Below are 27275 nucleotides of genomic sequence, written 5' to 3'. Positions count from 1 at the left end.
TGTTTTAAAAAAACATTATTTTGTGCAGAATATTACATTACAAGTAATATGCTAAACAAACTGACCCCCAAAACCCATATTATCCCAGCTTTCTTTCCTTTAATTTTGTTTTTTGTTTCCTTTTTTCTTGGCTGTTTTTTTTTTGCTTTTTCCCTTTCATTTTATTCTGCTTGCATTCTTTTTTTATTTTTCTTATTTTTTCCCCCTAGTTTTTTACCTGCTTTATTTCCCTCTCTACTATAATATATACCTCATTTTATGTCTTCTTTAGTTTTTTCCTCTAGCTTTCTTTCTAAATTTTCCAGCTTTTTTCTTCTTTTCCACTTTTTCCTTTTATTCTTTTCTTTTCACAGCCTAACCCTTTTAGCCTTTTTCTTAAGTTTTTTTTCTCTTCCCTTTTTTCTTTTTTTCCAGACTTCTCTCACCACTACATCCAGTTTTATTTGGGTGGGCAATGTGTGTACCTGGGTAGGCACTGACCACCCCTGTCCCCTCCTTGTTAACGCCCCTGGACATTCACAAGAAAAATTTATTTGTTTTGTGACAAAAACTTTTTCAAGACATACATTGTATACAGCTCCATAATCAGAACCTACTCTCTGACAGTAACAGTTTCAATCGGACAGTTTTTCATTGCCTTAGTACAATCCAAACACAAAAGACACCCAGACTATTTACATGAAATGGACGTCCATGAGACCTGCACCATGCAGATAACTTCGATCAAAAGACCGTTTGAAACAATGGCGTCACCATTCATCAGTCGCTTGGGGGGGGGGGGGGTTGTTGGGGTGGGCACAACTGTTATTACCCCTCAAAAATTTTTACTCAGCACTAATGCACGTTAAACATAAGCAAAAGCACGTCCAGCAGTAGCTTAAATCAGGTTTCATAATTTAAAACAATAGACAGCACCCTTTTAGACACTTTTTCCCTTGCAATAGGTCAATATATATATTTTTCCATGGATTCTATGTTATTGACTGTAAAATTGTCAAGTATATAAATGGCTAAATTTGTTTTGTATTTTATCTTTATTTTTTAGATTTGTAAATATTTTTGTATCTTGTCTTTATTTCAGGGATGTGTTTTACGATTGGCTTTTTCTAAAAATGGTTCACTTAACTAATGTATTTCATAGTTTAAAAAAAGGCATACATATTTTGATTGACATTTAGTTGCATGACTTTAAAGTTGCTAAGTATAAAAATGTAAATGTGAATGGTCTGCATTTATATAGCGCTTTTCAAGTCAATGGGAGAAAGGGTCAACGTTTAAATACGGTAAAAGATCACTGAAGAGTGAAATGTTATAATTTAGTTTAATAGTAGATTTTTTTTAAAATGAAAAATAAATAAATCCTTTTGTGCATATTACATTATTAACAGCAATATACTGATCAAAAGGAACATCTATTTTTTTTTCTTCTTTTGTCCGGTTTCTTTTTTTTTTTATTTCTTCTTAGTTCTTTTTGATTTCTTTTTTCTTCTCTTTAGATAATTTTTCCCCCTAGCTATTTACAAATTTTTTCGCTTTGTTTCTTCCTATTTTGTTCTTACATCCTCGTTTTCTTGGGATGGAAAGTAGATCTGTAGTTTGGTTCTGCCCCACCCCTGCCCCCCTCTGATAACGTCCCTGGTTTGAAGTGTGATACGGTCGACTCAGTGCATTTGAGCTTCAGGATGGTCCATCAGAGATTTTATCCAAGAGGCACCATTGATGAGTTTGGTTGTAGCAATAACGTATTCCATCCCACTGTCCTCCATCTGCGAAAGGAACCGGAGTGCTGCAATTTCTGCGAATGTCACGCCTCCCAGGAAAAACACCAGTGTTGTTCGATTCTCCCCCTGAGTGCCTGCAAGTTAGAGAAAAGGATTTCTGCTTACAAATTCAAAGCATGGCAATAAGATTATTGCTGTTTGAGAATTAATCACTCCATCACAATGTTTTGCCCACAAATAGAAGAAAATACGACTGATCTAACAACTATTCTAATAGTCGACTAGTCACTGAAAACACAGGAGTGTCGAAACTTTTCCGAAACAGGGCCGGATTTGGTCATCTGTGAGGGCCAACTATTCAGCCTGGTATTCTTTAATAAATCCACCCTCCATGAAAAGATTGCAGTGCGTGGGTATCAGCATTGTGACCTCAAAGCTCGCCTTAGTAGCATTTTCATTTGACTAGCAGGGTGTTGTGAAATAGCGCGGCCATGCCATTAAAACAGCTTCCAATTGCTTCACCTTTTCACAGCGTTCGTTTCCAGTTAGGTTTTTGAAGTCAACATGTTTCGTCTGGCAGTGCCTCTTTTATTTATATTAATTGAAAACAGGCAGACAAAGTTTTTTCCGATTTTGATGAAAAAAATACTCCAATTTCCACTCGTCCTGGAAGCTTTACTCTTTTTTTTTAAATTTATAGTTCCCACATTGGAAATGGGGTGGGATAAAAGGGTAAGGTGGCCAAAGGGATACTGCCATCATCTGCTAAAATGGTGAAATGTTTTTTGGGTACAGATTTATTTTATACTGCGGTCAACATTACTAGCGGGCCACATATTATTAATTTTATGAAGCCACGGGCCCGTAAGAATTTAATCATTGGCTGTAAGTGGTCCCCGGGCCAGGCTTTGGGCATGCCTGGACCATATTATGACTCGTCGAATAATCGGGTAATAATTATTTTTTCTTAATTTTAGCATAGAGTTAATTTAATTATGTAGGAAATGATAATAAACAAATGAAAAAAAGAGTACAATGAAAAATACACATTTCCTTGAACATACTCAGGATTCGTACAAATATTAAACAAAAATGCTATCAAAAGAAATAAGGCAGTGTTTTCGGTGGGTAGAGACGTAAATCCAAAAATGGGGACAGGCAAACAAAAAGTAATTAAAGTCAAGTAAACATTTTGATCCCTGTAAACCAAGAAGAGGAACATTAGCGGCAGTAGAACAGTAAACAAAACAAATATGATGTCCATTTTGTCAAGTACAGTCAGTGGTCAACCACAAAGTCTGTAACAAAAGTACTTAACACTTCTCAACAGTTTGAAATGAAACAGTTTTAACAAGCAATGTTTGTTTTTGGACTACATGGATTTCATTTGAAATACATCTGTCAGGCACAGTCTGGCTTAACGCTCAAGCTCTCTCTTTTTTTTGCAAATTGTCCGTGTAAAAAAATGTACATGTGTCATCAGAACCGTATATGCTTGCACATTACTTGAATCTTACTGAGGAGAGTGAGACTCAGTTTAGTTCAACTGTACTTCGTGCTCTTTAAATGTTTGTGCGTCACTGAGCTAACACTATGATACGCAAGGTCTGCTTTGCAAACATTAAAAGTGGTCTTTTTATTGGCCCTATCCAGGGTAAAATGCTCCAAAACTTTTGAAGTTTTGGTACCCATACTGGATGTTGACGTCGCCATTTTTATATGTTCTCACTCCAGACAGAGACCCAACAAAATATTTGGATTTTTTTGGATGGGGAAAAAGCCACATCATGTATTTTAAGACAAAATTCAATCAAACCGCTAAACCCACTCTCCAGGCAAAAACTAATTCTTCAGCACATTTTATTTCACTGTGTGACATTTGATCAAATCTACGAAATAATAATAATACCAAAGCCAGTGTTCTATGCCAATAAAAATTTACCACTTAAAAGGATTCCTTAGCGATGTACAGCCAAATTGTTTTTTTTGGTGTGTGACACCTTGACTGTAAACTGTAGTTAAAATGTGCCCTATATACAGTAGACAATACCATCATCAATCTAAGTATTGGTTTGGCTTAGCCTGCACTACAATACGCTTTGCCCACAAAAATTTTAGAACGACATGGAGAAAATTTGCATGCAATCAATTTTGTCTCCAAGCCACACATTCTCATGTAAAGAGCCATATATGGCTCGCGAGTCATACAAACTAATGTAAAGAGCCGTATATTAAATGCGAGCCTACATGTCAAGTCAAGTCATGTCACGCATTTATTTGTATAGCCCTTAATCACAAGATGTCTCAAAGGACTGCACAGGTTAAGATGGACGTACTCCTATTAGTACTCTAGTATAGTGCTTGCTAACGTTCAGAGGCTTTATAACAAAACTGACGAGTTGTTTATGAGGATACATACACAGAAAGATTTCCGTGATTGTAACGTTCTTTGTTTTTCGGAAACTTCGCTAAAACCATCACAACCTGATTCCTTAGTCCAGCCGCCGGGATTTACGATTTTCCGTCAGGATCGGGACACAGATATCACAGGAGGCGGAGTGTGTTTTTTGGTGAACGACAGCTGGTGTACGGATGCTCGGATTATATGCAGTGGATGTTCTGCTGATTTGGAATACGTGACCATTAAATGCAGGCCTTTCTACCTTCCTCGTGATTTCTCATCAGTGACCCTCACCGCAGTATATATCCACCCCAGGCCGACGTCGATGTTGCACTAAAAGGATTAGCAAGCGCTATATCCAAGTACGAAAACAAGGATCCCAACACCCTATCCACAGTATTAGGTGATTTCAACCAGGCCAATCTTCGTTCCGTACTACCAAACTATAAACAACAAGTCACGCGCCCAACCCATGGTGACAAGATCCTCGACCACTGTTATAGTCCAGTGAAGCGGGCGTACAAATCTGTCTGGGGAATTCCGATCACTCCACAGTACTACTCATACCAGTCTACAAACAACAGCTCAAGCAAGTTCCACCTACCAAACGTACCCATCCGACCAGGTTACCAGCTGATGTGTATAAACTGCGTGGATGTTTGGAGTGCACGGACTGGGAAGTACTCAAACACGGGAATGACATCAACGAGCACACGGACACGGTGTCGGATTACGTACGTTTCTGCCAGGAGCTCTGTCTACCTACTACGTCCAAAACTCAGTACTCCAATTCAAAACCATGGTTCAAGTCCATCCGGAAATTGATCGTTGCCAAGGACGCCGCCTGTAGACACAAGGACTCGGACCCCGACGCTTACCGCCAAGCGAAATCAGCGTTGACAAAGGGTGTTAAGGCTGCCAAACGTTCATTCTGCGATAAGGTAAAAGTACAATTCGACACTGAGGACTCCAGAGCTCTATGGTCAAACTTGAAGCTCGTAACTCAGTACAAAGGACCAAAGGAGACTATTGGTAATGTGGACGCTACCCTACCCGATCAGCTCAATGACTTTTATGCCCGATTTGACAAGGACAATAGTAGCACTCCAGTGCCAGCCCCGATGACCGAGGACGACAATCCTTTGATCATCAGTGAAGAGGAGGCAAGACGTGATTTCGGGAGGTTGAAAGAGGAAATCACCAGGCCTTCTCAAAGTGTGTGCTTCTCAACTTTCCCCTGTCTTTACTGGTATTTTCAATTGGTCTTTGAGTTCTGCTACTGTACCCTCGTGTTGGAAGCGAGCTACAATTGTACCGGTCCCGAAGAAGAACAATGTTTCATGTTTGAACGATAGACCCATAGCACTCTCGTCCGTGATCATGAAAACTTTCGAGAAGATTGTCTTGAAATTTATGAAGTCCTTTCTACCATCAAATCTAAATCCGTACCAATTCGCGTATCGTGCTAATAGAAGTGTTGATGATGCCATTCCAATTCGTATTCATGAGATTCTAAGTCATACCAGCTCAGTAGCCTAGATGGTAGTGTGCCCGCTTTGAGACTGGGAGGTCGCTGGTTCGCGCCTCGGCCGAGACATACCTAATAGGTATAATGGCGGCGCCCTCTGTTGGCTGCGGCTGCATCGACTCGCTACAACGGGTCAGGTGTATCGACATTTCGTTCTGTGTACATTGTTACAAAGAATGACAATACAAAGGAAATTATTATTATTATTATTATCTTGAGCATAGGAATTCATACGTTAGGGTTTTATTCATAGATTTTGTTTGGCTTTCAACACTATCATTCCTTCTAAACTGCATTTTAAACTTCTTCATGACCTCAATTTTCCCGTTTTACTATCAAATTGGATTTTAAATTTCCTTCTCAATAGAGAACAGTCCGTTCACATTGGTGAGAAAGATTCATGTTCTACTGTCCTCAACACTGGACCGCCTCAGGGCTGTCCATTGTCTCCAACTTTGTTTTCCCTATTCACACATGATTGTCAATCCAATTCTGACCATTCACTATTCGCTAAATATGCAGACGACACCACGGTTACAGGCTTTATTTCAAATGGAGACAAAACTGAATACAGAGCAGAAATTGATTCACTTTCCACCTGGTGTCATGAGAGTAATCTGTTATTGAAAGTAGGTAAAACTAAGGAGATGATAATAGATTTCCGTACTAAGCCTCCCCCGCATGTGCCACTGTCAATTAATGGTAGTGAGGTGGAACTGGTCCATTCATTAAAGTTTCTGGGTACTTACTTGTTAGCTGACCTCACATGGACTGTCAATGCTACCGATATTCTAAAGTCGGCCAGACAAAGGCTCTACTCCTTTGTCAACTCAAATCATTCGGAGTCCATCAATCCATTTTCGTCAATTTTTATCGTGCTATCATTGAATCAGTTTTAACTAGGTCAATCACAGTTTGGTTTGGTCGCGTCATTCAGAAAGAATTGTCAAAGATGGAATCAGTAGTGAGGACGGCAGAGGAAATAATAGGTACTGGCCTCCCGTCCCTGCAAAGTATCTACAGTGCATCCGGTAAGTATTCACAGCGCTTCACTTTTTCCACACTTTGTTATGTTACAGCCTCATTCCAAATTGTGTTAATTTAATCTCTTATCTCAAAATTCTACACAAAATACTCCATTATGACAATGTGAAAAAGTTTTTTTTTGTTTGTTTTTTTTTTACTTTTTTTGAATTTATTAAAAATAGAAAACTAAGAAATCACATTTACATAAGTATTCAAAGCCTTTGCCATGAAGCCCAAAATTGAGCTCAGGTGCATCTTTTTTCCACTGATCATCCTTGAGATCTTTCTACAGCTTAATTGTGGTCCACCTGCAGTAAATTCAGTTGATTGGACATGATTTGGAAAGGCACACTCCTGTCTATACAAGGTCTCACAGTTGAGTGTGCATGTCAGAGCACAAACACCAAGCATGAAGTCAAAAGAACTGTCTGTAGACCTGCAAGACAGGATTGTCTTGAGGCACAAATCTGGGGAAGGATACAGAAAAAATTCTGCTGCTTTGAAGGTCCCAATGAGCACAGTGGCCTCCATTATTCGTAAACGGAAGACATTTGGAACCACCACGACTCTTCCTAGAGCTGGCCGGCCTTCTAAACTGAGCGATCGGGGAAGAAGGGCCTTAGTCAGGGAGGTGACCAAGAACCCGATGGTCAATCTGTCAGAGCTCCAGCGTTCCTCTGTGGAGAGAGGAGAGCCTTCCAGAAGGACAACCATCTCTGCAGCAATCCACCAATAAGGCCTGTATGGTAGAGTGGCCAGACGAAGCCACTCCTTAGTAAAGGGAATATGGAAGCCCATCTGGAATTTGCCAAAAAGCACCTGAATGACTCTCAGACCATGAGAAACAAAATTCTCTGGTCTGATGAAACAAAGATTGAACTCTTTGGTGTGAATGCCAGGCGCCATGTTTGGAGGAAACCAGGCACCGCTCATCACCAGGCCAATACCATCCCTACAGTGAAGCATGGTGGTGGCAGCATCATGCTGTGGGGATGTTTTTCAGCAGCAGGAACTGGCAGACTAGTCAGGATAGAAGGAAACATGAATGCAGCAATATATAGAGATCTCCTGGATGAAAACCTGCTCCAGAGCGCTCTTGACCTCAGGCTGGGGCGAAGGTTCAGTTTTCAGCAGGACAACGACCCAAAGCACACAGCCAAGATCTCAAAAGATTGGCTTCAGAACCACTCCGTGAATGTCCTGGAGTGGCCCAGCCAGAGTCCAGACTTGAATCTGATCGAACATCTCTGGAGAGATCTGAAAATGGCTGTGCACAAACGTCTCCCATCCATCCTGATTTAGCTTGAGACTTATTGCAAAGAAGAATGGGCAAAACTGCCTAAAGATAGGTGTGCTAAACTTGTGGGATCATGTTCAAAAAGACTTGAGGCTGTATTTGCTGCCAAAGGTTGATCAACAAAGTATCAAACAAAGGTTGTGAATACTTATGTAAATGTGATTTCTTAGTTTTCTATTTTTAATAAATTCAAAAAAAGTAAAAAAAAAACTTTTTCACATTATCATAATGGAGTATTTTGTGTAAAATTTTGAGATAAGAGATTAAATTAATACAATTTGGAATGAGGCTGTAACATAACAAAATGTGGAAAAAGTGAAGCGCTGTGAATACTTTCTGGATGCACTGTACATCGATCGAACTAGAAAACGGACACTAAAAATTATTGACGATCTCAGTCACCCTGCTTGCAGGTACTTTAATTACCTGCCGTCAGGTCGCCGTCTTCGCTCCATTGCGAGCAAGACTTCACGTCTTAAAGAGAGTTTTTACCCTTCTGCTATCCGTATGTTCAACGGGAATTGATTTAGGTTATTATGTATAGTATTATTATGCCAACGGCGTTCCTCCGACCTATTCTACTCTAGTCTTGTCATTTACATATTCTTCCTTTTCAAACTATTCTAAATAATTACCTTCTATTATACACTACAATATATTTTTTACTCTATTCTTTTTATTTTTTTAAATTTATCATTTTATCATTATTGAGTGTTCGCGTGTCAAATGATTTCTTGTATATATCATGTTTATGGTTTATACTGGCAGAATCAATAAATACAATACAATACAATTCAATTACACCATCCCCTGATCCTAAACCAACATGCGGGCAAGGAAAAACTCTAAACCTCAGCACGAGCGGAATAAGAAACCTTGAGAAGGGACTTGGGTAAATGGTAATCCCTCTTCCAGGATGACCAGGGTGCAATAGATTCAGCATTGAGTAACAGTACACCAAACATAGTGAACATCAATAAAAGATAACAATAGGTAATATGTTGAAATTTGTCAATAAAGTCCATGACAGCAACTACGCGTCAAGCCTGTAAAATAGTATATACCGTAAAATCCGGACTATAGAGCGCATCTGATTATAAGCCGCACCCACCACCTTTTAGGTGATTTGCCACTTTTGTACTTACACAAGCCGCACCCATGTATAAGCGGCGTGCGCCCGCACCAACACTTCAGATTCAGATCTACTTTATTGTCATTCTAGTACACGTGTATACAGAACGAAATGTCGATACATCTGACCTGCAGTTTCCTTGAATGTACAGATATAAATAAAATGTTGTATTGAGTTGGAGTATTGAGTACTAATAATATACTAAATAATTATGGCTATGTATAGTATTTTACAGTAGTGCAAATAGTGCAAGAGGAGCAGCTAACCAGATGTGCAAAATGGGCAGTCAGGTAAACAGTAACAATAACACTGTAACAATAACACTGTAAGTATAATAGTGCAGAGAAACAGATGTGCAAGGAGTGGCTAGCTATAAAGAACTGCCAGTAGTGCAAAAAAGTCAAACAAAACCAACAGATGTACAGATTAGCAGCAGTTTAGATTTACTATGTGTTTGATTGACCATTTAACAGTTTAATGGCCAGGGGGACAAGACTATTGTGGAACCTGGTGGTCCTGCACCGCACACTGCAGTACCTCTTCCCAGAGGCTAGCAGAGTGAACAGACCATGATGGGGGTGAGAGGGGTCCCTGATAATGTTCTTAGCTTGGGATGGGCAGCGCTTCTGGCCAATGTCCTGAATGGAGGGGAGAGAAGTCCCGATGATTTTCTCTGCTGTCCTCGTCACCCTCCTCACACTACCCCAGTCGGAAGCGCTGCAGCCTCCACACCACACAGAGATACAGCTGGTCAGGATACTCTCTATGGTGCCCCTGTAGAATGTGATGAGGGAGGGTGGGGGCAGGTGGGCTCTCCTCATCCTCCGCAGGAAGTACAGGCGCTGCTGTGCCCTCTTCACCAGTGATGCAGTGTTCACGGACCAGGTGAGTTTGTTTGTAATGTGCACCCCTAGGAACTTGATACTGCTGACAACCTCCACAGCCTTGTTGTTGATGAGAAGTGGGGCATGGTTGGGCTGGTTTTTCCTGAAGTCGATAATGATGTCTTTAGTTTTGTCAACATTCAGGACCAGGCTGTTGTCCCTGCACCAGCCCACCAACTGCTCCACCTCCTCTCTATAGGCCAGGTCGTTGTCGTCCCTGATGAGGCCCACCACTGTTGTGTTGTCCGCAAACTTCACGATTTGGTTTGTGGCTGACCTGGGGACGCAGTCGTGTGTCATCAGGGTGAACAGCAAGGGGCTCAGGACACAGCCTTGGGGGGAGCCCGTGCTGAGGGTGATGACATCGGAGATGTTCTGACCAATCCGCACTGACTGGGGTCTGTCAGTGAGGAAGTCCAGCAGCCAGTTCCGCAGGGGGGTGTTGAAACCCAGGAGTCTCATTTTGTCTACCAGGTGTTGTGGGATGATGGTGTTGACCCTACTCAGGGTCTTCCGCACGTCAGTTGAGTCCAGGAGGAGTGCTCTTTCATCCTGATGTGGAACCGCTTTCGCTGCAGGGGTGCCATTTTGTGCCTCGAACCTCCCAAATAAGTTGTTGAGGTCATTCAGAAAGTCCGTGCTAGTGTCCTGCACTGGGGCGGTGGTTGGCTTGTATCTGGTGATGGCCTGAATTCCTTTCCACATATCCCTGGTGTTGGTTGTGCTGAGGAAACGGTCCTGGATTTTTTGACTGTGCGATCGCTTTGCTAGTCTGATAGCATGGTTCAGGTTAGCCCTCGCTGATCTCAGCGCCTCCTCGTCACCAGATTTAAAGGCAAGGTTCCGTACCTTTAGCAATTTGCGTATCTCAGCAGTCATCCAGGGCTTCTGATTGGCACGGGTGCAGATGGTTTTGGTATTGCTGACGTCTTCTGCGCATTTACTGATGTAGGCTGACACAGACATGGCGTACTCATCTATATTTATTTTGTTGTTGTAAGTGGCAGCCGATTTAAACATGTCCCAATCTGTGCATTCAAAGCAGTCCTGTAATGCCTCCATTGCCCCCTCAGTCCACACCCTCACCCGCTTCACTGTGGGTTTTTCTCTGGTCAGCAGAGGCTTGTATGCAGGAATTAGCATAACAGAAAGGTGATCTGATGAGCCAAGGTGGGGGCGGGAGGCTGCTCTGTATGCTCCTCTGATATTTGTGTAGGCCAAGTCTAATGTGTTCCTACCTCTTGTGACACAATCAAAAAATTTACTCAGATCTGGCTGTAAGTTCCACGATTGTAACCACACAGATAGCACACAATTCTAGAACCACAGTTGGCATCACAAATGGAAAATGATACCCGTAATTAACGTATAATGCAGACTTGTAAAGTCCGGGTCCCGTTAAAAGTAATCCAAGGAAACAAAATGTATATTTCCAAAGTTAAGGGTGGGAAAAATATATATCCACTATTGTTCGCTGCGACAACAGACAGATCTACCGGTAACTCAGCTTTACCCCAATTCCCATCAGCCCGCGTTTGCTCCGCCCCTTTTTTTAGATTCGTCCGTAGAACACATATCAGAATAAATCTCTAAAATAAATACATTACAAAAATATACAGTTGCAAATACATATTATACATGGTTACACATATTTAGGAAGAAAGACGGTACACCGAAAGAGTTTTCAAAGCTTTAATAATAATATAACTTTCATCCTAAACCGTGCCTTTGAAAGGTACCAACACGCTAGTAGGGTCACGCTCGCAATGTATCAAACGTGCTTGTTAAAAAAATGCATCCCGTAATAGTGAAATTCACGGTAGGTCGTCCTCTACGTTCTCCTCGTACCTATCGCCATCAAGGGCGTCTTCCTCATTATCGGAATGTACCATAACTTTACAGACAATGTATGCTTTAACTTAGAGGTTGCAGTCTTTCTTGGCGCACATATTCTACTGGTCTTAATCTTACCTTTGAAACTCCAGCGGTGCTGGTGGCCGTTAGAATAATTCCATAAATTGGCCGCTTCACTGAATAAGCCGCAGGGCTGAACATTTGGGAAAAAAGTAGCGGCTTATAGTCCAGAATTTACGGTACTCGTGAAAAAAGCTATATATGGCTCGCGAGCCAAAGGTTCCCAACTCTTTTAGCTAATGAGCATTGCACGACTCACAGCTGAGATAATATTAATGTAAAGATACCTCAGTCTGTTGAAAAAAAACGTGTCCAGCGACAATAGTTGACAAATAAATTCATTGCCGACTTCTTATATCATTGATTTTTGTTGAAAATGACGACTAATCATTGCAGCACAAGTTTAAAACAAAATACACTAAAGGAAAAATTATTTGCATTACAGCATCCAATTATCATTCAGTTTTGATGAGATTATCACCTTTGAAACACGGGCAAGCAGAAGCAGGCTTCTGAATCTAATCTCACAGTTCTAATTAACATATTTCAAAGCAAGTGTCATTCCCAGTGATGACACTTCCAACTGCCAATATGGTGGCACCAATGGTGTCTTGAAAAATTCTGTGCTGCTATCGATCTTACCCTTTGATACCCAAGCTTTCTGATGACCCAAAATGTACTAATCACTACAACAAGATACTCGAAAACCATTAAGCAGGCGTAACTCACCCATAACGTGCTCTGATAGTCATCTGATGAAACTATTATTTGCATACATGGTCTTGTTACATTCAGGACTTTTAAATGTGTTACATTTCAACTGTGTAAAGTATTTTCTCCAAAACACACTATAATGCTGAAAGATATAAAACAAAAAAACCCACCTAAGAGCATTTCTGCATTGTTTGACGTTACTTGTTGTAATCTGACTATTTCGCCTCATAATTCCCTTTTAAAAGTAAACTAAGTCGTGAGCTCGCTTCCAGTGTGTCCGTTAGCCTCTGACCTTTTGATTGACAACACGTCTGACCAATTGCAAGCTTTTTTTCCCCCCCACAGTCCTTAGCCTGGCATAACCTATGAATGCCTGTATTGAAAAAAATGACCTAATTTGGCTTCAAACATCTTCAGCCAGGTGTGCCCAATTCAAATAATGACTGACTTCTGGAAAGGAAGGTCAAACATTTACAACTCTTTCACAATGTCTAAAAAATTGGCCCAAGTAAAATACACGGTTGCAGAGGTTTTAGAGCTGTAAACTGGTCGTCTATAAATGGCAATTTTCGGAAATGCTTTATTATACCTTTAGACACAATGTTTAGCTTTTCAAATTGTGATCAGATTTAAACTAATATCGGGACACAGATATCACAGGTAAATCTCGGCTTCATATTATTGTCTCAGCTGTTTTCCAGCTAAGATGCCTATGTTACATTCATCTGCAGGCATTATATTTCCCCCAAAAATTATGGCCAGTATAAAAAAAACTATTTCTGTGTGTGCCAACTGAGAATGCTCAATGTTAGGAGCAGTGTTCCCTCTAAGCTGCGCGCGTGCGCAATTGCGCACTGCTCGCACATTCTCAGCGCACAAGAAAATCTAGCCAGCGCACAAAAATGAGGGCTCAAAATTACTTATTAAGAAGCGACTTAAGTCAGAGTTACAGTGCATGAAGGTAAAAATACACGGGTTCCCCTGACGTTGTATCCTGAATGCGGTATTTTGAAGTCGAACGAAGTTAAGTAAAGTTAGTAGAGTATGTCAAGAACCGGCTTCTTCGGCTCGGCTCACTAAAAAGGAACCAGCTCTTTCGGGTCCTAAACGGCTCTTCAGGTTGTTTTTGGTTCTTTAAAAGTAAAATTATGCACAAAATGACTTAAAGGAAGGGGGGAATAGAACAAAAAAGAAAAAAATACCAAAATGAAAAAGTAGTGAAAAGCTGAGAAAAAAAAGAAACAAAAGGAAGAGAAAAAAAGAAGGAAAAATTTAGAAAAAAGCCAGAAAAAAAGAAAAGAAAGAAATGTAGGAAAAAAGTAAATAGAGAACAAAAAGAAAAAAGTAACAGCTCGGAAAAAATAAAAACAATTAGATTTTTTTTAAAGGAATTGAAAAAAAAAGTAGAAAAAAAACACCGAAAAAAGAATAAAAAGTTTGTGTTGCATTCAAATAATTTCCAATTATATCAAGTGAATCTTGTTGCCAACATTGTACTTCCACAAAAAAATGTGATTAAGTACAGTTCTGTATCTTACAACAGACTAAATAAGCCCCCAAAAATGTTAATATTATGCGACAAATAATATGAGGAAATAAAAAGAAATGGATATCTTGTGAAAAAATTGCAAGAACAAATGACGTTTGTAGGCCGTACAACCTTTGCAATAGTACATGAGTCAATTACTTCAAAAAAGAAAAATAATTTTGCATTGCCGGAAACTCAGCAAAATGTAACTTGATGTCAAGTTTTGGACATGTTTGATAATTAAATTATCTTGCCACACTTGGGATTATGGTGGCTCACTGTTGTATCGAGCGTTGCTCACCGACTTGGTGTGAACGCTCAGACCCATGGAAAATTAGAGGGAACATTGGTTAGGAGCCCATGCAGTGATTTTTTTCAGTTTGGGGCAAACTTTAGAACTTTCAAAAAAAGACTAAAACCGTCTATATTCTCCAATTAGTTCAAGAACGTCTTGGTTTGTGATTTTTGGCAAATTTTACAGGATTGTTAGAGGGCTAACACGTGCACACAAACAAAGACAAGTGTAAACTGACACATGAAGCATAACAATGCATCTAGTCAGTCAGGTGTTGCCTTTGCAAAAACAAAGCCATCCTCTTATCTTTATCTTGCAGAGGCAAAAGGCTGCTGGAAAAAAAACACATTTGCATTTGGCCTTACGCTTTTTGTGGAGTCCAGTCGGCAGCTGCTGGCGCTCCTCAAAATGTGGGCCAGGGAGCATCTTCAGCACCTCCTCAATACTCCGCCAGCCCGGCCTGGCCAACAACTGCGTGAGTCGTATGCTTAACGGCGCGTAGCCACTGTACACGTATGAGATGTCATTGGGGTTCTGTGAGAAAGTTGGAATCAAAGCATCAAATAAAGCTGTGCTCTTGTTAAGGATGAAAAATTGAAAGCATCTTAGCTCACGGCGTCATACTTGTTCATTTGCATCTTCCATCCACAGTTTGAGGGTTTTTCTAATGGTGGGGTAATTATTCCGGGAGCTGGTCTGCGGCTTCAGAAGACCTCCTTTCTCAAGATTGTTCAATGTCAGGATGTGCTCATAGCCATAAGTCTTACAAAAGAAAAAGATACATGTTGATACAAATAAATAGAGATCACGAGACTTTCTTAACAGAAGCAATTGTATGTGTAAGTGCAACATCTGTTCAAGTAATTATTAAGACTTGATTATCAAATTGTCTTTTTTTCGTTTTCATTGATAAAGATGGAGTGCGAAGTAAGAGGTGTTCTTAAAAACTTGATGGTTTAATATTTTCTCTATTAAGTATGTCTTAATGATGCCAAACCTAGTTCAAAGAGCCCTTTTTTTATTTTCCATTGCACCTATGTGCTTTTATCTTACTTTTATCAGGCCTGTACGGGTTAGAACAAACACCCACAAAGATGAAAAAAGAAAAGTTTATTCAGGCATATCTAAGAAATACACACACATTATTTGTTACATCTCCTGGCATAGTCATGTTTGCAGCCTTAAATCACGCACCCCACCTTTAAACATGAAAAAAAATCAGAAAGGGAATGATGGTAAAAAAAAAAAAAAAAATCAAGAATTTCAGCTTCTCCAGTGTTCTCGTTTGCCTGCGTTTCTGCGTCGTAGGCGCATTATTTTTGCTGGGGACACATCGTGTCAAATCAACGTGCGTCCCCGGGACGCAACTTTTTTGACACAAAATTGTCATAATCATTTTTTAACAAAGATTTACCGCACTCCAAACTTTTCGTCAGGCAGATCCGCCATTGTTGTTTTGGTCTCGCGGTTCGAGTTTTCGTCTGCACGCCGATCTAGAGTTCGAGTTGTGTAGTGAAAGTCCGTTTCTTTTTAGAGAACCGGCTTTTTCGGCTCAACTCATTAAAGAGCCGGCTCTCAAACGGCTCACTTGCTTTGATGCATTATATTACGAATGATTATGTTGTATAAAGAAGTTAAGAAAAAAAGAAGTATAAAAGGAGAAAATGAAAAAATGACAGGTTTGTGGTGATCCCTTTAATTACTATATTCTCATCTCATCAGCTGCACCGCTTATCCTCAGTAGGGTCGCGGGGATGCTGGAGCCCATCCCAGCAATCATCGGGCAGTGGGCAGGGGACACCCTGGACTGGTTGCCAGCCAATCGCAGGGCACACAGGGACAGACAACTCATTCGCTCATTCACACCTAGGGACAATTTGGACCGGCCAATTCACCTGAAATGCATGTTTTTTTTGGAATGTGGGAGGAAACCGGAGTGCCCGGAGGAAACCCACGCAAGCACGGGGAGAACATACAAACTCCGCACAGGAAGTCTGGAGCTGGATTTGAACCCACGCAGGAGGTTCCCATGACATGAACTGTGCCGCACATGCGCTAACCACTGCGCCGCAGTGCTGCCCCTAATTACTATATTACCAACAATAATTTAATGCAGAAAATGAATTAATAATGTGAATAAGAAAATGTATTATTCTACTTAATTATATTTGCATGTAGTTTTTCCTTCTACAGAACGTCGAAGCGACTTCATTTTTGAACTTTTTTTATAATAAACCTCATTCATGTCGAGCAACTCAGTGTCTCACAACAAAATGTTCATTAACAATACATATGATATAAACAAAACACATGTACAATATAACATGTTAAACTACATAAATAAACATGTTTAGAAAACAAAAGAGATTTTTTTGTATTTTGTAAGGGAAAATACGAGTTTGTAAGGGCATGGAGCACACGAAATTTTGGGGACCCATAGATCTCTGTTGGGACCCATAGATTTTTGAGCATGCGAGTCCCCGGAACCCATCACTTTTCAGAGGTAAAATGAACACTGCTTCTCAATAGTAGATATTTGTTATTTTTGATTTTCCAGACAGAAGACCTTTGTGTTGAACATAAATTAAATATCTAATCTTATTTAAGAAGTTGTTACATTTCATAATCATTCACCACATTTAAACATTTTCCTGGCGACGGTTGCGGGAGTAGATCGAACCCATATTTAATAAAAATGAAAAAAATCTTTAATATTTGTCTGTCCATTCATACGGGTGTATTTATTTATTTATTCGTCCTTGGGCCAGACACTGAACCCTCATTGCCCCAGATAAGCAGGTAGGCGCTTTGCATGGCAGTCGCCGCTATCGGTGTGTGTCTTCAGTGACTTAAAAAGCGCTGTAAAAATGTAGACTACTAATCATTCTACAAAATATTGATCACATTGAAAAGGAGGTAAGAAGTTTTTTTGGTGCAGTTTTAAGCCATATTGTAGACCAAACAAGAACCTAAAAGACTACATAAAATGTTTTTCACAATTTTGATCAAAAGTAACTTATAAATGTTTCAGTAAATGCAAATAATTTATAAGCTAATCAACAGATAAAAGCAAAATAAAAGGCATTGTGTGTTGGATACTCAATCCTATTACGAGACACTAACAGTGTTCATTTTACCTCTGAAAAGTGATGGGTCCCGGGGACTCGCATGCTCAAAAATCTATGGGTCCCAACAGAGATCTATGGGTCCCCAAAATTTAGTGTTATCGAGGTTGAAATTGTAAATCGGCGACAAATATATTCAGATTCAGATTATATAAATAAAGCTGTATTGTGTTATTTACCATAGTGCCGATAGTGCAAGAAGAGACGCTAACCAGATGTGCAAGATGGGCAGTCAGGTTAACAAGTCAGGTACACAGTACCATTATATTGTAAACAATAACACTGTAAGTAATAACACTGTAAGTAACAATAGTGCAGAGATCAAATGTGCAAGGAGTGGCAAGCTATAAAAAAACTGCCACTAGTGCAAAAGTCAAATTAGCGGCCGTTTAGATTTAAGTTAACTATATGTTAGATTGACCATTTAACAGTCTAATGGCCAGGGGGACTAGACTATTGCGGAGCCTGGTGGTCCTGCACCGCACACTGCAGTACCTCTTCCCAGAGGCTAGCAGAGTGAATAGTCCATGATGGGGGTGAGAGGGGTCCCCGGTAATGTTCTTAGCATGGGATAAGCAGCGCTTCTGGCCAATGTCCTGAATGGAGGGAAGTGTAGTCCCGATTATTTTCTCCGCTGTCCTCGTTACCCTCCTCACACTACCCCAGTCGGTAGCGCTGCAGCCTCCACACCACACAGAGATAATATAAATGTATATATTAATTCAGTTTTAATCATCACAGTTTATTGGTAATACAAATCAGTTATCACTTCAAGATTTTTCAGTTCACAACAATAGTGTACATTATACAAAATAATATTGCTGAAATAATTATATTAATCTATATTTTCATTTAGTTTTAATCATCACAGTTAATTGGTAATACAAAGCAGTTATATCTTCAGATTTTTCAGTTCATATATTCTTCGTGGTTTGCTGTCCCGCCACAGTTGTAATGCCTTCTCAAGGTCCAATCCATTATCATCCTCCTCATAGCGTCACCAGGAATATAATTTAGTCCATTTTGGCAGAAAAGACCTTTTCTTGCTAGGAGTATTCTTTTGTTAATAATCTGTCGTCGAATCGTTCGCTTCAACACACGTGTTTTCCCTGCCTCCGCGATCTTCCTAAGAATTTTCCCGCCGTTTTTTTGTGCTGGAATTATTGCTGTTGTTATCACTTTCTGCAATATGTTTCAACTCATTACCGACACTGAAGAAATGACCAATTTTGTGTTGATTTTCACCTAATACTAACAGTCTTGCTCGACATGAATGAGGTTTATTATAAAAAAAAAGTTCAAAAATTAAGTAGCTTTGATGTTCACGGTAGAAGGAAAAAATACATGCAAATATAATTAAGTAGAATAATACATTTTCTCATTCAAATTATTAATTCATTTTCTGCATTAAATTATTTTTGGTAATATACTGATTAAAGGGACAACCACAAACCTGTCTTTTTTAATTTTCTCCTTTTATATTTTTTTCTTAACTTCTCTATACAACAAAATAATTCGTAACATAATGCATCAAAGCAAGTGAGCCGTTTGAGAGCTTCAATGAGTTGAGCCGAATAAGCCGGTTCTCTATAAAGAGACGGACTTTCACTACACAACTCGATCTCGTTTGACTTGATTGATTTGCCGTTTCGTGATAGTCGATGTATTCCGGATGGTACCCATACTTGACAATTTTGCTTTTTTCCGTACAGATTTTCTTGTACGTGGTACATGTCAATGCATAATAAACGTACATTGTACGGCAAAAACGTACAGGTTGACAGGTATGCATACTTAACCTTCACTCAACAACAAGCACCACAACAATGACGTAATCTCGAATCAACAAGATCTCGTTTGCCGAGATCGGCGTGCAGACGAAAACTCAAAGCGCGAGACCAAAACACCAATGGCGGATCTGCCTGACGAAGTTTGGAGTGTGGTAAATCTTTGTTAAAAAAAAAGGTAATCGGGTAATAATGACAATTTTGTGTCAAAAAAGTTGCGTCCCTGGGACGCACGTTGATTTGAGACGATGCGTCCCCAGCAGAAATGATGCGTCTAGGACGCAGGGACGCGGGCAAACAAGAACACTGCACTAAAGATAAACAAGGACGCACATACATATACATTCTTTTCCATTAAATTATGGATTCAATATATGAAAACATTCTTGACAATTGTATATTTATCCAATTCTTTGTTTTTACCATGCATTTTAACTTCCTTGAGTGATGGCCATGTGTCCCCTCCAAAATGCGTTCTGTCAAATTTAGGTTCTCAAACTCAATTGAGTTGGGGGACGCTGAAGCTTGAGTCCAGGTGAGGTTGGGCCAAATATGGTTTTAAACAAAAACAGAGTTGATAAAAACATTTCGCTGTTAAAGTGACTGTGTCCAGTAGATGTTGCTGTAATGTGTAGTACAACCAAATTTGAGTACAAGGAAGACTACAAATTACGGACACTGAAAGTGAGCAAAAAGCACCATTTTTCTTCCAATTTTTACTCAGCCTTTCACAAAGAAAGATAAAAAAAGGAACATACTTTCTTTTAAAAAAGGAATTAAAAATAGGGATGAAGAAATAAGAGACAAAAAAGGAAAACGGGAATAAAAAGTAGGGAAAAGAAAGCAAATAATGAAAATTGAGAAAAAGAAAATGATTAATAAAGAAATAGCACAAAGAGGGGAAAAAAATGCAATCTTCCCTTTTTTTCTTTTGAATTTTTTTTCATTTTTTCTCGAGTTTTACTTTTTGTCTCAATTCTTTTTTTCGATTTTATTTTTTTGTCCTTATTTTCTTCTCTTATATATTTCTTTTTGTTTTCTTATTTCTCTTCTTTACAAAGGTAATAAAGGTGTGTTTTGGTCACTTTAAGTCCCCATATTTTGTCTTCCTCCGTTGTGCTTTTAGCACTTGTTTTTAGAGGCATGACAGAATACAGCGGCATCCAGTGGGGGAATAATACACACTGTCCCTTTAACTTTCATATTAAGGCGAGAACCTTGAACTATCACCCCACAGGCTGCAATTAGCACCCCGGCTGAAAGTTTGAGACCACCGGTCTAATTTATTCATGGTGTGTAGTATTTAATTATTATTCTTACTCTACCTGGAGTATTTCTCGCTTGTAGTAGTCAAGGACCTTCTGTTTGAGGCCATTATTACAGATGGATTGCATGCATACAAGCCGTAAAATCTTGATGATGGGATCTTTTTGGGCGATGCAGTCTTCGATGTAAGTGTTCACCTGCATTATATGTGCCCAATATTACAATTATAAATCATCGTACCCATGTTCAAAGACGAGCTACCTTGTCTGTGTCAACACCAGTCATGAACTCCTGCTCCACTGTTAGGTTATCAAAGAAGGTTTCCGATGCTAAAACACACACAACCCAGAGGAAAAAAAAACTGTAAAAATGTGTAAAAGGGAGTAAAAGGCCTATTGTTTACAGACTTGTGATGTCCTTGATGAGTTCTGCTATGGATGTGTGATTGGCCAGGGAGATTCGAGCTGCCTGCATGTGTGGCAACTGGGACACAAACTGCTTGATTTCGCCCACTGTTTTAGCATTGTGACGCTCCTGTCAAATAAGACAACAAATACAGCAAATCTATAGTTAACGGACCGGAAGAAAGTGCTCCATATTGACTATTTGCAAATGTCATCAGCTTGCTAACAATAATCGATTTTTTTTCTTTCTAGACCTTTTTGATAAGCAAGATTACCATCTTATCTGGTAATTACGTTGTCAGAAAGAGATAACAACACTTTAGTAGATTTCAGAATGGCATTACAGCACAGCATGAAAGGTGGGGTGCATAGTTTAAGGGGTCCACAAAAGATTAAGCGTTAAATATTTTTCTTCCTTTATTAAGTATGTGTTAACAATGCCCAATTGAGTTCAAAGAGCCCTCATGCTATATTTTCCATTGCACCTCTCTGCTTTTATTGCTTTTATCAGGCTTGTTTGGGACAGGACAAACCCCCAAAAGATGAAAAAAGAAGCGTATATTACAGAGTGTAAAGGCAAAACATGTAGTACTCTGCTGCTATCTCCTGGCTTAAAGTCAAGATTGCAGGCTTAAACTTTAAATGATGCATCCCACCTTTAAAAGAGCTAAACATCCTAAGGTGATTTTAAGCTAAAGTAGTACAAACCTCAAATGCGGCTGAAATAATTTTAGCCTTTTTACTGAGGGCTGCTCCAACAGCATTAAAGTTTTTGTCACGGATTTCTGCATAGAGTTCCTCTGCTGAGTTGAGTTGTAACTTCTTGGGCTCTGAAGGCAAATCTTTGCTTGCTTCGCCTTGTTTTTTCTGGGCAAACTTCTCAGGTGGCAACTTGACATTGCCTATTAAATAAGTCAAAGTGGAATATCCACATTCAATGCAATTGAAAAAGACATACAGACAATACCATTGTTTTAGGTCTAACCATTATTGATTCCGTATAGCTCATCAATGAGACCTTCATATGTGAGTTGTGTGGCCAGAGGAGTTAGCAGGTCTACATTTCGGTCCAGGAGGAGCAGTGTGTCAAACACGGGGAGGATCTGATTCTGTATACCTGCAAACTCCCTCTTCATCCTCAGCATCATGTTGGCAACATGCTAATAGCAACAAAGAAAGAAAGAAAATATCAGTCAATGTGCATTGACATGTTTCTCTATATTTATTTGGTCTTCCATATGACTCACTCGTGCACACTCTCCTTTACCATAAATCTGTGGAATAGTGCCATACAACGCTTGGAGCGTCATAAGACCCTTGGCTGTGTGGTAAAGGCTTGTTTGGTCATTTTCCAAGTAACAGTCCTGTAACAGAATGCAAAACATTTATGTCATACTGAGGGGACAAATCATCACAACTATTTATAACTATTTGATGTTAGAGCAGGAGTGCTCAGGTCTCTGCACTGGATTCCTGTCGCTCAGAGAATAGACTTTAAAACAGCTCTGCTGGTGTATAAGTCTCTTCATGGTCTAGCACCAAAGTACATCTGTGACATGTTGGTCCCAAATGAACCATCTCGGACCCTGAGAACCTCAGGGACAGGCCTTCTGCTGGTGCTCGGAGCCAGGACTAAACAGGGTGAAGCTGCGTTTCAGTTAACTCTGGAATAGTCTTCCTGAACACGTCAGACAGGCGTCTACTCTGACAATGTTTAAGTCCAGGCTGAAAACAGCTCTGTTCAACTGTGCATACAACTAAAAGGGTTCTATCTGCACTCTTCACTTTTACCTTATTTTAATTTGTTGATTTTATTATGTTTTATTTGTGGTTTTAATGCATTTTAAAAACCACATTTAAAATTTTCTATGTCTTTTATTGTGTGTTTTTGACCTGTCTGCCATTTCTGTAAAGCACTTTGAATTGCCTTGTGTATGAATTGTGCTATACAAATAACGTTGCCTTGCCTTAAGCTCGCAGCCTAGGGCCAATTGCGCCGCCCAGGTTGATAGTTTGAGGCTCTTACCTCAAAATAAAAGTTAAAGGGACAGTGTATATTATTTTCCCACTAGATGTCGCTGTATTCTGTCGTGCCACCAAAAACGAGTGCCAAAAGCACAACGGAAAGAGACAAACTACGGAGACTATGGGACCAAAACGCACCTTAATACTTTTGAAAAGAAAATGGGAAAAACAAAAAAAACAAGGGAAAAGAAAAAAATAAGACAAATAATAAACTCAAGAAAAAAAAGAAAATAAGTAAAACGATAAAAAAATCCTTTAATTTCGTTTTTGTCTTTAATTCCATTATTTTCTTCTTTCTTTTCCTCGTTTTCCCTTTTGCTTTCTTTCCACCTAATTTTCTTTTGATTCCAGTTTTCCTTTTTGGCCCCTTTTTTAAAATGTCTTATTCTCTAATTTGTTTTCATTTTTCGAAAACGGATCTTCTTCGCTTCTTTCTGTCTTTTTTTGAGAGGCTGGGAGATAAATTGAAGAAAATGGGTGAGTTTTGCTTACCTTCAGTCTCCATAATTTGTAATCTTTCTTGGACTCATTTGCGGTTGAACTACACAGGGTACAGTGACAACTAGTGGACAAATATAAAACAATGTCCCTTTAAGATCAGCGGAATATTTATATCAGCGTTTTTTGTCGAAAACCGCATTTGGCCCAACCTCACCTGGGCCCTAGCTTCAGTGGTTCACAACTAAATTGAGTTTGAGACCCCTGCTTGAGATTATTTATTTCCACTGTTAATTGTAATCCTTAATTGACGAGTGGGTGTTATTAAACCCACCATGAAGTAAATGCAGAGCCAAATTGGTAAATGTTATGTAGAAAAAAATGATTATTAAAAATCACTTCTTACAATTTGTTCTTTATCATATTTTAAAAAAAAAAAACATTAACATGCTTTGTTCATAAATGTGCTTATTTGTCTTTTATAACGACTTTTAAATTTTGAATATCAATGCATTTACAATTTGACATAGTCTAGTCCAGGGGTCCGGAACCTTTATGAGCCAAAGAGCCATAAAAGCAAAAATGTTTTGATTTTTTTCTCTGAGAGAGCCACACCATATATTTGAAGACAAAATACAACCAAACTGCCAAAACCGCTCTCCAGACAAAAGCTAAATCTTCAGCACATTTTATTTCACTGTCTGACTTAAGATGAAATAATAATTATGCCAGAGCATGTGTCCCATTTCAATATAAATATACCACCTAAAGTTTGTCCCTCTCCCGCAGTTACTTAGGAGTGTTGAGGCTCATTTTGTCTGTCATTTCTGTCCTAAATAAGGGTTTAAAAACAAGGTGCAAGCAAAGTTATTTTGTAAAAATGCCAGAAAGTACTGGAAACGAGGATATCAGCGTATATACTTTCAGTGCAGACGGTGCTGGGCAAACAATAGCGCCCTGTGTAAAGCTCCACCCATTCCTACCACTCACCCAATTAAATTGCTTTAGGTGCCTGTTTTCAGTTAGTTTGTTCTACAGTTCTTCATTAAAAAGTGTCTCAACAATGAACCTAGATTGTTTAATAAGCCTCCATATATAGGTTTGTTCAGCCATTTACAGCCAAAACAGGGTGTGTTGTTGTGACACCTTGACTGTAAAACACAGTTAAAATTGTGTTTAATATACAGACGCTGCCCTACTAGCAAACGGTATAGGTTCCGGACTATCATTTAAAAGTTGAATTTCTTCGTAAATTGATTCAGTCCTTTACTTTGAATGTTTGAGATTTATATAAGTAAGTTAAAGGCTTGTATAAGTAACCTGTATTGTTTTTTACTCAAAAATAACATTTCATTATATGATATCCTCTAAAAAGACGAATAAGGTTTAGTTTAACTTACTTTTGGAAGATGGGCTTCAAGAGGTCCTCCTCCGTGTGGTTAAGTGGCCGAAAAAAAATGTTCCTACCATTTTCTCAACCACATCAAGCTTTCTTATTCCACTTTTGATTCAAAAGAAACGCCTCGCCTCTCATTTACACTTGACAACAACCAAATTAAATGGATGCACGAGATATTAAACAATGAAGACGTCAAAGTTCTTAGCGTGCTAGATATACAGTACACATAGTATGTTTATACACTAACTAGGAAGTAGAAGCCGGATTTCATATTCAGGGTGGATGCTGGGTGACTTCTCACAGAGCCACCAGACGTCGGTAGCGGCGGAAAGAAGCACGACAGTACTGTCCTGTCCCCGGATAAAGGTGCACACAATACAAAATCTAACTTACAGCAATGTCCGGATATTTTTCAACATCCTGAAAAACTGTTCGTATTTATCGTTTTTCGTAAGTCGAATGGTCGCAAGTAGGGGAGCGTCTGTATAATGGACCGAAACGCTCTTGAACCAGCATTATCTTCTGCTTCGCATGGTTAAAACCCATTCTGCAAAGCAGTCTTAAATCATGAAAAGAACTATATATGGCTTGCGCCATAGGTTCCCGATCCCTGGTCTAGTCTGCCTATTTGAGAGAACATGTTTCAATTAGAGAGAACATATCTAATTTTCTTTCTTTCTTTTAATGCAAAGCATAAAAACACACCCTGAAGGAACTTTCATATTCCATAGAAAGCAGGTCACCATCGTAGGGAATCAGATCCAGGATATACTCATCAATGTTAATAAAGGAGCCCAGGACACCCTGCTCCTTGAGTCGTTGTTCACACAGCATGCTACGCCGCGGTACAAACAGGATGTGGAAGTCACGTGTCGAATGAAGTTTATCTTCACTGCCAACACATGATACATGGCACGTACATGGTGAATAGTGTGACGTTTTAGGACATGAAATCTATTTTGAAATGTGAAAATCAAATATTTGTTTGACAGTGAAAAACAAAAAGCTACCTTAATACATTGTCAGCAATAATATCCATGAGCTCAAGCCTCGGGCGGACAAAAAAGATGATGTTTTTAACATCAGCGGATGGGAGCCGACCACTCTTGAGGGTGAACATCTTTTCCACTTCATGTTCCTGCAGTAAAAAACGATGCGTAAAATGAGGTCAAAATACTCAATCAACTTCCGATATGAACAGTGTTGGGAATAACAGCATTAACAGGATCATCTAATTATTTTTTTCTTCCGTTAGCATTACTGAAGGTCAAAAGCGGTCTGTTACTTTGAATAAGTTGAGACGATGCGTCTTGGCGTGGACAGGTGTTCACTTTCTTGTCGCTCGCAAGTAACCCATAACATACAACTGTAAACGTTAGGGGACATGCTGAGTAAGAATTTTGCATTATCGGTAACGGAGTTCTTATGTTATTAGGCACATAACATCCCATAGAGAGAGGGATTGGATAGTCAAGTCAAATCATATTTATTTGTATAGCCCTTTATCACAAGAAGTCTCAAAAGGCTGCACAGACCACAGATGATTGCAAACTAAGGACTATTATTACACTATCACCTGATCTTAAACCTACATGAGCACTTTATATTGATTTACTCTTTTGTTGTGAACAAAATATTTGAAGTGCAGATGCAGATTTCTACTTGATCAGTGTTTCAGGTTCTGAGAGTATGATTTTTTCATGTTACACTGCAGAGTTAAACATACTTCATCTTACTTTTGTTGTGTATAAATACTTGAGTAATTCAGTTACTAACTCAATTACTTTTTGGAAGAAGTAGTGAGCAATTGTAACTAATTATTTCGTTAAATTAACACCCAACATTCTGAACCGGCAGAGACGATCGCCTCTTAATGTTGTGTATAGAAAAAACAACAAGTACCAATCAAAACTCAGCATCAGTGTTATGACGAAGATGTGGCAGATTCCTGTTAATAACACTAGTAAAGTTAATCAAAACGATTATATAAGCAAATGAAAAGTGTGGTCACCTTAAGAAGAGAATATTGCGCTATTAATCCAAATGGTCCCGTCAGATATTCATCCCAAACTATGGCCTGCAGGAAAAAGCACATGACACAACATTCACAGTGTTCCTTATTGTCGAGGCATAATGTCGCATTATCATAGAGAAAAGCTTCAACGACAAGCACTCTTTAGCAGGCAGTGGAGACCGCTCCATATCAACACATGGAGATCACGTTCTGAGCATTGTGTTTAATATTACCTTGCTCCCTGCACACTTGTCCAAAAACTCCCTTAACTCTTTTCTGGCTGCTTCTCGCAAATTGTTTAAATTGACCCTCCCGTATGATAAGTGTGCTGCCATTTTCCCTAGCAGTGGCAGGACGAATCATGTGACTCGCAGTTT

At 39.3% G+C, this 27275-nt stretch overlaps 1 protein-coding gene across 1 annotated transcript; it reads right to left on the bottom strand.

Moving 5' to 3' along the window:
- Positions 1-515: 515 nt before the first annotated feature.
- vps33a (VPS33A core subunit of CORVET and HOPS complexes) lies at positions 516-27275 on the bottom strand. Its single transcript, XM_088335325.1, has 13 exons — positions 27132-27275; positions 26896-26961; positions 25895-26022; positions 25590-25776; positions 22270-22386; positions 22008-22182; positions 21731-21924; positions 21026-21152; positions 20880-20947; positions 20678-20815; positions 15065-15202; positions 14806-14974; positions 516-1855 (listed from the first exon to the last, which is right to left on the bottom strand). Exons 1-13 carry the CDS (start codon positions 27231-27233, stop codon positions 1662-1664), a joined length of 1803 nt encoding a protein of 600 aa, XP_088191451.1. The 5' UTR covers positions 27234-27275; the 3' UTR covers positions 516-1661.

Source organism: Urocampus carinirostris, chromosome 5 (genome assembly GCF_059441175.1).
Source record: "Urocampus carinirostris isolate Australia breed hairy pipefish chromosome 5, RoL_Ucar_1.0, whole genome shotgun sequence".
In the NCBI taxonomy this organism is placed as follows: domain Eukaryota; kingdom Metazoa; phylum Chordata; class Actinopteri; order Syngnathiformes; family Syngnathidae; genus Urocampus; species Urocampus carinirostris.
The sequence above is the reverse complement of the archived record's forward strand: the minus strand, read 5'-3'. Positions and strand labels throughout refer to the sequence as shown.